This window comes from Lactuca serriola, chromosome 2 (genome assembly GCF_051521515.1).
Source record: "Lactuca serriola cultivar US96UC23 chromosome 2, Lser_US96UC23_V15, whole genome shotgun sequence".
Lineage (NCBI taxonomy): Eukaryota > Viridiplantae > Streptophyta > Magnoliopsida > Asterales > Asteraceae > Lactuca > Lactuca serriola.
Genome location: NC_136409.1, coordinates 69,170,470 through 69,184,198, shown reverse-complemented (window position 1 = coordinate 69,184,198; position 13,729 = coordinate 69,170,470). Strand labels below are relative to the sequence as shown.

The window sequence follows — 13,729 nt, the reverse complement described above, 5'->3', positions numbered from 1 at the left end:
CCCTAGAGTGCATTCGCAACGTAAAGTTGCTACCTTTACGTGCTTTCATGTCTCGAATTGGGAGTTGTGGTCTTCGCCTTGAAAATCTGGTGGCACTACCTTTATGGTACAAAGTGCACCATTTTCACTGACCACAAGAGTCTCCAACACATTTTAAATCAAAAGGAGTTGAACATGAGGCAACGAAGATGGGTTGAACTGCTAAATGATTATGAGTGCGAGATCAAGTACCACCCAGGCAAGGCTAACGTGGTAGCTGATGCCTTGAGTAGGAAGGAAGACTCAAATCGTCGTGTGAAAACTCTCTCCATAACCATTCAATCCCACCTGACCTCGCAAATCAGAGCAGCTCAGTCTGATGCCATGAAGACAAAAAACAAATCAAGCGAAGCATTATGTGGAATGGAAAAGAATCTCGAAGTGAAGGAGGACGGAGCATATTATTTCATGAACCACATTTGGATCCCTAAACTTGGGGGATTCAGAGAAGTAGTCATGAATGAAGCTCACAAGACACGGTACTCCATCCATCCGGGTTCAGATAAAATGTGCTAGGATATCAAACAACATTATTGGTGGCCCAACATGAAGGCAGAGATTGCCACCTATGTTAGCAAATGCCTTACTTGTGCTAAGGTAAATGTGGAATATCAGCAACCCTCGGGATTACTACAGCAACCAGTAATTCCCGAGTGGAAATGGGAAAGGATTGCTATGGACTTTGTGACCAAACTACCCAAGACAACAGATGGTTTGGATACCATATGGGTAATAGTCGACAGGTTGACAAAATCCACTCATTTCCTGCCAATCAAAGAGTCATACAAAATGGAACAATTAACGAGAACCTACATCAAGGAAATCGTGAGACTCCACAGAGTGCCAGCATCTATCATCTCAGATAGAGATAGTAGGTTTACTTCATGCTTTTGGCAATCACTTCAGAAAGCGCTGGGAATACAACTCGACATGAGCACTGCCTACCACCCACAAACGGATGGTTAAAGCAAACGAAACATTCAAACCCTTGAAGACATGCTTCGCATGTGTGCGATAGACTTTTGAAAGTCATGGGATACTCACTTGCCTTTAATCGAATTTTCATACAACAACAGTTATCACTAAAGCATCAAAGTTGCTCCTTTCGAAGCACAATACGGGCATAGATGCAGATCACCGTTGTGTTGGGCTGAGGTGGGTGATACTCAGCTAACCAAGAAGACATACATCAAGCAATGGATTAACGGGACCAGCGATCATACGCGAAACAATGGAGAAAATAGTTCAAATTAGAGCTCGACTACAAGCATCACGAGACCGACAGAAGAGCTATGCTGATAAACGGCGAAAGCCCTTGGAATTTCAAGTCGGGGATCAGGTGCTGTTAAAGGTCTCTCCCTGGAAAGGGGTTATTCGTTTTGGAAAACGGTGAAAACTGAACCCACGATACATTGGACCCTTCGAGATCCTTTCCCGAATCAGTCTAGTGGCTTATAGACTGCAGCTACCTGCCGAGCTCAGCAGTGTACACCCCGTGTTCCATGTTTCCAATTTGAAAAGGTGTTTATCCGACGAAACCCTCGTCATTCCACTTGAAGAAATTGAAATCAAAGAGAATCTCCTGTTCGTCGAAGAACCAGTCGAAATCATGGACAGGGAGGTGAAGCGTACTAAGCAAAGTTGCATTCCGATTGTGAAAGTACGGTGGAACGCAAAGCGTGGGCCAGAATTCACTTGGGAACGCGAAGACTAGATGAAGCAGAAGTACCTTCACCTATTCTCGCATTCTCGAATCTAGCTTTAAAAAGAATTTCGGGATGAAATTCCCTCTAACGAGGGGATAATGTCACAACTAGGAATTTTGATGCTTTGTAACAACAACAATGATAACATTTGTGAACCAAAAATATGAAAGCATGTATGATACTTATTCAATAACAACAAAATTTCCATCAAACACTCTATACAAGCACTTCAAATAGTCAACAAAGAATTGGAAACCCTAGAAATCCCGGTTTAAGTCCATTATGGACTAGGATTTCCTTATTGGGCCTAATGGACCAATAAGCTTCCAATTTGACTATTTTGGGCTTAGGACCCTTAAATGGGCCCTAATTGGACCCACTTTCATTTATTTTAACATTTTGGGCCATAATGAGCCTAGAATGAAGTAAAATACCCTAATGGGCCATAACAAATCTAATTAACCTAATGAGCCGTAAAACTCATTCTTTGAATTATATTGGGCCGTGAATCACCTCTAAAAAAAATTGGGCCGAAAATCATCAAAGTGTGCCCCTAATATGGACTTAAGCACAAAAGGGCCCAAAATCTTTCCTTCTTCTCTCTTTCTCGACCCAAGAAGAAAACAAAAAAAAGGAAATTGGCTAATTATCCAAGCCATGCGACCTCACTAATACATGGAGGTAATCCATTCAAACTAACCACTAAACAATACTCAATCCCATACATCCATGCAACTCTCTCTCTCTCTCTCTCTCTCTCTCTCTCTCTCTTCTCCCCCTCTCTTTTTCTTCTTCGGCCAAGAGCAAGAGGAAAACACACACACACACACACCTTCAAACTTCTTTCAAACTCTCTCTAAGTCTTCAAGAACATCTTCTTACCCTCTATCAAAATTTTCGAGATCTAGGGCATTTCAAGGAGGTTCTTCCATAAAAATCATCATTCTAGGTAAGTTAATGCGTAGATCCATGGTTTAGCTTCTTGAAATTTGTTACAAATCTCCTTCTAACTCATGAAAGTTCATAATCATGCTTCTTAGAACCCATCTAAGCCAAAGATCTTCCAAGAAGCTTGCTAGGCCGAAAAATCTCACCATTTTCTTTCATTTCTTATTCAAATCGAAAACAACAAGCAAAGGTGAGTTCATACCCCTCTATTTTCGGTTTTCATATGTTTTATGGGGGAGAATACAAGTAAAATGTGTAGATCTATGTGTATGTGTGATTTCATGTGTTTATGTGGTAAATGTGTAACAAAAAGAATAGAAATTTCGAGATCTATGGCTCTAAGAGGAAGATAAACATGATCTAAGATATACTACACTAAAACAAGTCAAGAAAAATTACCCTCTAAGATTAAAATATACATATTGCAACATAAAACTCATTTTTGGGCTATATTTGTCAAACAAACAAAAGTTGGGTTGAAAAATTTCTATTCACGGTTTTCTCAAGGATTAAAAGAGTCAAAACAGTAAAAATAAGTGTTTTTATGAACATCATACTCTTTTAAAGGTTAGAAATAAAATTTATGGCTTAAGGGGCCAAATTTTGGGCTTTTCGGCCCATTAACTCAAAAATTGCAAAAAATATAATTTTCAAGGGGTTGAAATGGTAAAATTCTAAAAACAAGGGTAAAAAGAGTAAACAAAATAAATTCAAGGGATTAAAATGATATTTTTCCAAACAAGGATAAAAAATGTAAAGTTTTTGGATTTTAGGCTAAAATTGTGAAAGTTGCAAAAAGTTTGGGCTTTAACCGAAAAACACTTTCTGGAAGGGATGAAACTGCCAAAGAATAAGTTTTGAGCTAAAAATATCACTTGAACAAGTCTATGGGTCAAAAGTGTCAAGAAAATGGTTTTAAGGGCTTAAAATGTCTTTTTTTTAAATGACTAAAATTGTCATTTTTACTAATGAAGGGCTGAAAGGGTTCAAAACAATAGTTTTGAGTCAATTATTTTATCTTTAAAATATTGAGTCAAAAACGCCAAATTACAACTCACGAAAATAGAAAGACGAATACACATATAATCCTAAATAACGACCGGCCTCGTGTCGTTATGAATCTAAAAATCAATCTTTCCGATAACTATGCAATACCTAAAACAATTAAGTATTCAAATCTTTGGGCATGAAAGTTCCCAATCATGCTTGTTGGGCCTTTGTGACCCATTAACATAACTTTTGGGCCCAAAGGATAATAATAAATGTTATTGGGCCTTCTATGACCCAATTTCAAATTTAAGGGACCCTCAATGGCTTTTACGTGCTATTGGGCCTTAGTGGCCCATTAGCATTGCTAGTAAGGTCCAAATAAATCAAATGCAAAATCGACCATCGTGCCCTTCGTATACCTAATAGCCATAAATAATACGTGGGATTAGTAGGACCTTGTAATCCTCTTCTCCTCGTTTATTAGGCCTACCATCAATTCAAGTAAACAAATACAGGTTGATAATCAATAGTAATCAAATTCATTTGGGATTAAGTGAGTAATAACGGGCGGCACCAACGAGTGACGGTCGTAGTCTGTAGTTATAATCAAAGTCTCTTGGAGGGAGAGTGAGAGTTTGTGTATAGATCTATACGGGGGTGACTCCCCCACACCTCGGTTGTTCGCTATAGTTAGACTCGACCAGTCTAGGGTGACAAAATCTTAAGATCAATTCCGGCGTTCACCAGAATGCCAAGATAGACGAACTAGTCATTATCATGCATGGTTATAACGACTCACATAAATAAATCCAATACTATTTGAGTAATCAAGGCAAATCAGAATCATTCGTTATAATGGAATAACAGTTCTAACAGTTATATGAAGTTTGTTATCAGAAAACAGCGGGTTTTCCGGGGGAGATCAACATTTTTCACTGGTACTTTTAATACAAAGCTTTTCATTTATACACATTTTGAAATCATCACGCATATATTTACGGATCTTCACACTTTTATATAAACAATTGTCTTTTTAGAAAATATCATATTTTCTGGGTTGTTTTCTTACAAACTACACAAAACATTTTCATATCAAACCTGCTTATGAACTCACCAACATTCCATATATTGACCGTTTTCAAAATAACTTGTATTCTTAGGTAACAGGTAAGCTGATGTAACGCCCGTATTTCCAGGCTAGGCATTATCATTGATGTAATAGTCTAGGTTAACCCTTGTAACTCTTTTTGGAGTATTAACGATGAAATATTTGAGTATTATGTGAATTAGGTGTTTATTTTCTTAATTATTATAATTTAATGAGCTAATAATAAAATAAGTGTCAAATTTAAAGTGTGGGATAAGCCCGATATCTTTGCATAAAGATGTAGTGGTCGAAACAAAGATTCCGAAGATATAAAGAATGCCGAAATCCGAGTTATAACGAAGAAGTTATGACCTGTCGAAGTTTCGCGACAGAACCGGCAACGCTGAATGATGTAAAAAGTGAAATTTACGTTAGAGCAATATTTAGCCTTAGGGATCTAAATGAAAGTCGTAGAGTTCGTTAAACTGAGAGCGTGCATAAAAAGAACGCCTAAATCTGACTTCGTATGAGGAAGTTACGATTTTTCGAAGTTTCGACTTAGCAGTATGCAGCCCGAATACTCGATTTGAGACCGAGCGATTTTTAGCCGAAACAATCTAAACGAGAATCGAAGATCTCATCGCTAGTAGTGAAACGATAAAAAGATAGGCGAAAACGGGCGTCGGATGAAGAAGTTATGAATTTATAACGGAGTTTTCATGTCCCAACCTTGCACTGCGTTCGACAGCAGCTGCAGCAGATCCTTTGCATGAAGATGTCACATGTTCTGTGGTTAGTTTCATTTATTCCTATCACAACACTCCACTTTCAGAAATAATTAATTAATTAATATTTTATTAATGTATTATATGCCTTTCTTTTTCAGGATACAGGTTCTTTGTTAAAGAGACTGAGCATTTTGAAAGATCTTCAAACAGGTGGTGGTGGTGGTGGTGGTGAGTCAGTTTCAGAGGCTGATGTTTTAGAAGAAGAGCCCTTGATCACTGGTATGGAAACCTTCTTTAACATTCTCTGTTAACCTTCTCTGTTAATTACAAGGTAATTATCATCATCAACATTCACACCTTTTTTAACATTTTCTTTCATTAATTTCAAGAAATAGCAACCTACTTTCAGTTATCTAATTATCTAATTATCAATTAAATGAAAGTAAGTTGTTATTTTTGTTACAGGTTCAATGGCCATTATCTCTTGTGATATCAAGAAAAGCTCTGACAAAATATCAATTAATTTTTCGATTTCTGTTTCACTGCAAACACGTTCACAGACAGCTTTGTGCAGCTTGGCAACTACATCAAGTATGAGACTGAATATCCCTGATATAAATATTTATTAAAAATTAAGAAATATAAAAGTATCTCCTTTTTTACTCTTTATATTATGTGTGATTATACTTTTCTTGTTGCTTGTTGTAGGGTGCACGTGCACGTGATATACATGGAACTGCAATCTCTACATCATCAATACTATGCAGGAATATGCTTAAATTTATAAATAGCCTTCTTCATTATCTAACCTTTGAGGTAAAAGTAAAACCATGTTCTTAAGTTTATAAAATAACAATCTACTTACATTTCCTTACCAATAATAACAATATATAATTATTATCAGTAAAAAGGTAAGTATGTTATGTAAAAAATAAAGTACACTGTGTAAGTTTCATGCTATAAGTATGTTGTTATTATGGGTGAAGAAATATAAATATATTTCTCTTTCCTATTTATTTGTTAATCCAATGTTAATGTGGTTATTTATGTCTTGTAATTCTTCTGTCAACCAACAAAGGTAGAAGTGATATTATATTATTATAATTGAATAACGTATTCTTTTATCTTGTTTAGGTTCTTGAACCAAATTGGCATGTTATGCATAATAAACTTGAAAATGCAAAGAGCATAGATGAGGTATATGTTGATTTTTATTTATTTATTTATTTTATTACAACATTGTGCTTTGAAAAAACTACCCAATTATAGCAATGTCATACAAATACAAAGCGATATTTACTTCTTTAGTTGGGTTGATTTTTCAAAATATAATGCTCTAATAAGAAAAAAAAATTGTACTACAATGTTGTAAAAGAAAAATATAAAAGTAGATTGCTATATTTCACAAATAAATGAAAGTAAGTTGTTAATTTTTTTCCCTGTGTGTGGTTGTAATCTTTGTATGAAAATAGGTAATTCAATATCATGACTTTTTCATGGAGAAGTGTCTCAAGGAATGTTCACTTCTTTCTCCAATCCTCCTCAAGGTTTTCATCATTCCCTATTCATAATGCTCTCAAATTTGCACATCTAATTTTACGAAATACAATATGGAAAAATAGAGGAATAGAATAGCATGTGAATTTAATATGATTTTCATTAAGCATTATTTCTGTATAAAGTGCTGTCTGGATAACTATTGTTTAAAAAATATTTGAGAAAACGATGACACACTTAGGGAAATGGAAGTAAAAGTAAATGAAGTCAAATTGGTAAAAAGTTAGGTTAAAAAGAAACATTGATATGTAAGCTACAACATTAAGGGGCTGTTTCTTTTTGACTTAATGAGGTTAACGAGGACACAGTACTCTCTCATGTTAAAAAGTGATGAATATTCTGATTTTTTTGGAATGTAAGGGTAAAATGGTCATTTGATCAGACAGACATCATTATCTGATCAGTCACTTTACCCATACATGACTTAGTGGACCCCTAGGTCATGTCTCCATTAAGTGAAAAAGAAATAGAGTTGTATAATATAGAAGGTTTGTGAATTTGTTCTAATAATAATAATAATTAAGTTTTTGGGGGTGAATGCAGAAATTTGAGAAACTGAAACTCGTATGCCTTCGGTATGCTTCTGCAACTCAGTGGCTAATGAGCTCCATTGAAGCTCCTGATTCAAACAGTTCCTTTGATGATTTGGATTCATCTTCCTTGGAAAATGTAAAGGTTTTGAAGCTAATAAAGTCTTCCAAAAAACCAAATTCACCCTCAGATGAGTCTACAGTCATCGAATGTGTCCTGTAAGATCTTAAAACTATACCTCATATTTTATTTTTCTTTCTATGTATGTATGCATATATGTATGTATGTATGTATGTATGTATGTATGTATGTGTGATGGAGTGGAGTGATTTTTGGCAGGAAATTTGAGAGGGAGTTTAGTAGTGAGCTGGAGAGTTTAAGGCCGATATTGAGCAGCAGGGCACAGGCAGAACCATATTTGACTCATCTTGCACAGTTGATTCTTGGTGTTGGTATGGATCACCACATCTAGATTTTTTTTTTCTTGTTGGTTGTTGTTTGTAGTGGTTTTTTGTGTATATATATATGTTTTGGAATCTGAATGTTTTTGCTTGCATGATGAACCACTTGTGTAGATTTCATTTCATAGTAGTAAAACATGGATCATCTGGATTTGATTTTAGCCAAACAAAATTTGTTTCTTGTTATTAAAATGATATGGAGTTTTTATTGATTGAAAGTATATGTCATGCCTCTTGAAAACCAAATTGTAAAACGCGATCCAACCGATTTATAATTTGGTTGGTTCAGATTGGATTTGAAGTTAATTTGTATTATTCACTTACTTCCATCTAAACGCGTAGAATACACTCTGGATTGATATGGCAACAACTTTTAATAACTTCTGTCATCCTCAGCCACCTCTAACTTTTAGCACTTGATAGGATCAGCCCTTTCATTAACCAACTTTAGCTTTAGCTTTATGACCAATACAACTACTAAAATTAAAACCTGCATTAACCAACTTGCAGAAACTTTTCCAAGCTAATAACACAAATAAAATGGACATTTAATCCTTATTAAGATCGCATGACAGGGTAACAGAAAATTATATAGTAGAAATCAGTTACAATGGACGGGAGCCATCATGCAATGAATTAGATAAATGATGAATTATGACAGAATATTAAGCACAGCTAAAGTTGTAAAATTTTGGGAGATTAAGTATCAACTTTATAAAATGTTTGGACTTTTACCCATCTTTTGTTCTTGTGTCTTATACTCGAACAAGGCAAATGTTTTGGTACAATTTGGATCACAAGGGAGGAGAAAGTTTATTATTAAGAAAGAGAAAGGAATGACTGATACAATCAACACACTCAAATACCTAATTAATTAACATAGTTTATTATTTAGTGTGACATCAGTTGCTTCCTGTGGTGCTCCCCGTCTAACTGTTTCTTTATTTAGCCCCTTGCATTCATGGAAATTCAAATGTCGGATAGATGACATGCTGGCTAACCACATGGGCAATTCTTGTATTCCAAATCCATCTATGTGTAACCAAGACAGTGAGGTGAGGTGTTGTATTTCCTCAGGTATCAACTCCCAATGATCCCAACCTCTCAATTCTAACGAGTGAAGGTGGTTACTTAACTTCTCGATGCCTTGGAGACTTGGGAAAGAATCGAGCTCCTTTGAGAACGGACCAACTCTCAACTCATTTAAGAAGGCAAAACAGTCAAACATTTTGTGAGACAAGGAAGTCAGTTTGTCGCAATGGATAATTTGCAAAGTCTTCAAAGAATGACACTGATTGGGTAAATTGGTTATTTCTGAAAGACTAGGACACATGGCAATTTTTAAAGATTCGAGAGATGTGAGGCCTTGTATGCTCTTAATAGACACCAGACCTGTGCAGGCTCTAATTTCTAAGGAAACAAGAGGATGGGGATGGCACTCATCTAAGAGAATAATCTTTGGGCAATGATTAATCTCCAACTTCTCGAGGACAGGCGATATCATTGTTGAGCTATTGGTTGCTCCATCTATCCACTTTTCCAGGCTGAACATACGTGATAGTTTCAGCGATCTTAACGATGGAGACAAAGGCTTTTTTGATCCAGTAACATCGGGAATACTTAAGCATGTCAAGCTGTCTATATCCTCCAACTCAAGATCCCGAAGATGTGGCAGGTTCTCAAGCGTCGGAAGACAGAGGCAGCTCCTACAGTCAGATAATGTGATTGACAGGCACCTCTTGATAGATAAAGATTCAAGAGATGTAAGGCCTTGTATGCTCTTAATGGACGCCAGACCAGTGCAGTTCTGGATAATTAAAGAAACAAGAGGATGGGGATGGCATTCATCTAAGAGAATCATATTTGGGCACCTCCAAATGACCAACTTCTCAAGGACAGGGGATATCATTTTTGAGCTGTTGGGTTCTCCATCTATCCACTTTTCCAGCTTTTTCATACCCATTAACCAGAGCGATCTCAACGATGGAGACAAAGGCTTGTTTGATCCGGTAACACTGGAACTCCTTAAGCATGTCAAGCTGTCCATACCTCCCAACCAAAGATCCCGAAGATGTGGAAGGTGCTCAAGGGTTGGAAAAGAGAGGCAGCTGCTACATCCATATAATCTGATCTCCACCAGCTTGTCAAGGGGAGTCCATTTCCGTTCGATATGGATTGCCATCTTCGTTACCCAATCTGGAAAATTATCACCACAAAAATTTATAATTCTCAATATCTTAACACCTCCAGGGGGCTGCAAGCCTTCCAATACATCCTTGTCAGCAACTCTGTTGGAGCCTTGATCATTCCCACTCCAATTGAACTCAATATCGTATAAATTTTTCTTTCTCGATAAATCTGCCTTGACAGCATCCTCTTTGCTCCTAACATTTTCTAGATCGACAATACAGAGCTTTCCAGTAAGGTTATTCAAATGGCGTAGCTCTTCAATACCATGTCCCTTCCTTCTAAGCACTTTGACGGAAGGCAATTTTCGGATAAGAGTCCATTGTCCCACAATATTGGTGGGAATGTTTTCGTCATAAATGAAATATCGCAGGCTTATCAAATTTCTCATGGTTTTTGGAAACTTGTTGACATGATAGCAATTGTGCAACTTCAGAGTTTGCAAGTGGTATAGTTTACCAATAGATTTAGGAAGAACACTAATATACGTCTTTGACAAATCAAGATACCTAAGATGCACCAACTCTCCAATTGAATCGTCTAACTTCTCAATACTATCTTTGTTGAGTTTTAGGATGCGTATGCACTTTAATCGTTGAAATGAAAACGTCTTCCCAACTTCACCTTTGATGAACAATGTATGCAAAGTTCTAGCCACCATCTTCCTTTCAATGAACATAGAAACCTCCGCTGCCAATTTATAGTTCTGTTCTTGGTAAAATGCGAGATGTTTAACCTGAGGGATACATGCAATGTCATCATTTGTCGCATCCACCAGACATAAGCTTTCATGTTTTGAAAGTGATAATGAAAGATCATGCACCAGATCATGCATGCTACAAGTGATGTGACCATACAGCTCATCCCTTTCAACATCTTGGAACAATGAATTGCTAACCAAAATTTGAAAAATATCATTTCCCACATCATCCACCTCCTTGTCTTTTTCCTCATCTGCTTGAACCAACCCAAAAGCCATCCAAAGTTGGATCAGTTCTTCCTTTTTCATGAGTGTATCTGTCTTAAAGATGGAACAATATGCAAAGCATTGCTTAGCCATAGAATTAGGAAGATTATCAAAGCTTAGTTGCAAGCTTTTTTCAACTCTATCCCTTTCATCTTCTAGATCCCAGACTTTGCTATTTTTGATGGACAACCACTTTTCTGGGTCATTGTAATTTTGCAACATGCCTCCTATTACCTTTACTAGCAACGGTAAACCACCACACTTTTTCACAATATCACGCCCTGTCTCCTCCAATTCGGTTAGTGGTGATTGACCTGGTAGAAACGCTCTCTCTTTAAAGATGTACCAACAATGATCACTAGAAAGACCTTTTAAAGGACATGAATCCATCGCCATAGCCTTAGTTCCGATGTCAAGTTTCCGGGTAGTAACAAGAATGCTACTTCCAATTTGGGACTTCACATTTATCATAACACTCCTAAAGTCTTCCCAATATAATCTCTGTTCATCCCAGACATCATCCAGGACTAGCAAATATCTTTTTGAACCCAACTTCAATTCAAGATCTCGAACTAAATTGACCATTGTTTCCAACTTAGGTTTCTCTCCTGCAACAGATTCATAGATCTTTACGAGAAGTGTGTTGATATCAACCTTAACCGACACACACAACCAAGCTTTCACATCAAAATGTTGCTGGATTTTTGGATTATTGTATACGGACTTAGCCAGAGTGGTCTTCCCCATCCCGCCCATTCCCACAATAGGAACAATCGTAAGTTTTTCTTCTTTTCTTGACTCGGTTAAAAGGTGTATGATGCGTTCTTCATCATCCTCCCTCCCAACAATTTTGAATTCGCCTAAATTTGGATCTGTCTCCAGGTAGGGGCGATATTGAACAACAGGGCCAGGCTGTTCATTTTGTAGTCCCAACTCGTTTGCTTGTTTATTGATTTGAGACAACTTTTCGTTAATGTTTTTGATTTTATGACCCATTTCACTACGAAAGAAAAGCTTTTTCAAGCTTGGGAGAGAGGGTACCTTTATTGCCACCCGATCTCGCTTCTTTACCTCACGCCTCAACATTTCGTAGTGAACCTCATCGACCACATCATCAGCTTCAGCAACCACATCTTTTAGCTGTTTCAGCCACTCCATCACACTATGTTTTTGACCTTTCTGATTCTCGGCATCCTGTAACTTGGCACGAATCATTTTCAAGGTCCCTTCAAGTGTGTACAACTTCTCTTTGTAACCCCAAGCAAGGGCGACTTCGTTGACAGCTATGGATGCTAACTTTTTCAGGATCGCCTCGGCAGCAACATTAACTAAAGCGTCGGCCATTTTCAAATTTCAAGGGTGTGTGTATGTGTGTTTGAGATACGAGAGAGAGTCGATGGAAGAGCGTGAAATATAAAGTCACACAATTCAAAACTCGCAACATGGAAAACAGAAAAGATGCTTCAACATATTCAATATTAATTTTATCTTAAAAGAAATCAATATAATATTTGTAATTGGGGATTTTTTTATGTACCGTGATTCCCAAATGTAAAGTTTTTTTTTAATATATATTTTTTTGTTATTATTATATAATATTAAATGAATTAAAATCATGTTTTTATTTTTTATTTTTATTTATTCTTATTCTTATTTTTTATTTTTTGTCTTTTTTCCTTTTAAATTGTTTGGATGTTACTTTTTTTTTTTATCAAATTAAAAAAATAATTTTTTAATGACATTAATATAGACGATCTTAATGCTATCTTTTTGTTAATTTAGGAGTTTTGGACCATATCAACTACAAATTACATTTATTTTGTAATTAATTGAAAATTATAGATGATTATAAATATTAAAACGAAATTATAAATTCAAAATTTTACCCTTAAAAAAAATAAACAAATTCTAAAGATTGTCACTACAATGTTATTATTAAACATACAATGTTATTATTAAACAAATTAAATATTAAACATTAAAATAAAAGAAAATGAAAAAAATAGCCAAATATACTAATTATTTTGTGGAAAATAACAAAAAAAATTGAAATTGCAAATTTGGCCACAAAAATCGCAGATGGGAATGGTCCATCTGCGAATGTACAAGTGGGGTATTTTTTAAATTTTTCTTTGTATATATATATATATATATATATATATATATATATATATATATATAGATCCGGTAAGAAATTTTTTTTGGTAGGAAGGCAAGAAGTTTTTTTTCTACATATTTTTTTGACGAACAAAGTAAATGAATCAATAGATGATTCATTTGTAAGATGATTCACAAGAAAAAATTCCCAAAAAAACATCTTCATGATTCATTTTTAAGTAAATTAAGAAAAAAATTTATTTTTATGATAATTTTAGTGAATAACAACAAAATCATTGTATAAATTAATCATCGAGATATTTTTTTGAGAATTTTTTCTTGTGAATCATCTTACAAATGAATCATCTAATGATTCATTTTGTTTGTTCGCGAACAAAATATGTAGAAAAAAACTTCTTACCTTCCTATCA

The 13,729-nt window shown here is 35.6% G+C and overlaps 2 protein-coding genes across 2 annotated transcripts; one reads left to right on the top strand and one right to left on the bottom strand.

The window, feature by feature from the left end:
* The first annotated feature begins 5,948 nt into the window (after positions 1–5,948).
* On the top strand, positions 5,949–8,213 carry LOC145086354 (gamma-tubulin complex component 2-like). Its single transcript, XM_079024103.1, has 6 exons — positions 5,949–6,089; positions 6,207–6,314; positions 6,633–6,695; positions 6,971–7,045; positions 7,599–7,804; positions 7,926–8,213. The coding sequence occupies exons 2-6, from the start codon at positions 6,270–6,272 to the stop codon at positions 8,056–8,058; spliced, it is 522 nt and encodes a 173-aa protein (XP_078880229.1). The 5' UTR covers positions 5,949–6,089; positions 6,207–6,269; the 3' UTR covers positions 8,059–8,213.
* A 545-nt stretch (positions 8,214–8,758) lies between these two features.
* Positions 8,759–12,590, bottom strand: LOC145086350 (putative disease resistance protein RGA3). Its single transcript, XM_079024100.1, has one exon. The coding sequence runs from the start codon at positions 12,543–12,545 to the stop codon at positions 8,922–8,924; it is 3,624 nt and encodes a 1,207-aa protein (XP_078880226.1). The 5' UTR covers positions 12,546–12,590; the 3' UTR covers positions 8,759–8,921.
* Between the last annotated feature and the right edge of the window lie 1,139 nt (positions 12,591–13,729).

Bases quoted from the DNA above. Each gene is read 5' to 3' on its own strand.
- LOC145086354 (XM_079024103.1), top strand. From the start codon at position 6,270: ATGCTTAAATTTATAAATAGCCTTCTTCATTATCTAACCTTTGAG. The intron at 7,046-7,598 runs GTTTTCATCATT...GGGTGAATGCAG, and splicing joins TTTCTCCAATCCTCCTCAAG to AAATTTGAGAAACTGAAACT. The intron at 7,805-7,925 runs GTAAGATCTTAA...GATTTTTGGCAG, and splicing joins ACAGTCATCGAATGTGTCCT to GAAATTTGAGAGGGAGTTTA.
- LOC145086350 (XM_079024100.1), bottom strand. From the start codon at position 12,545: ATGGCCGACGCTTTAGTTAATGTTGCTGCCGAGGCGATCCTGAAAAAG.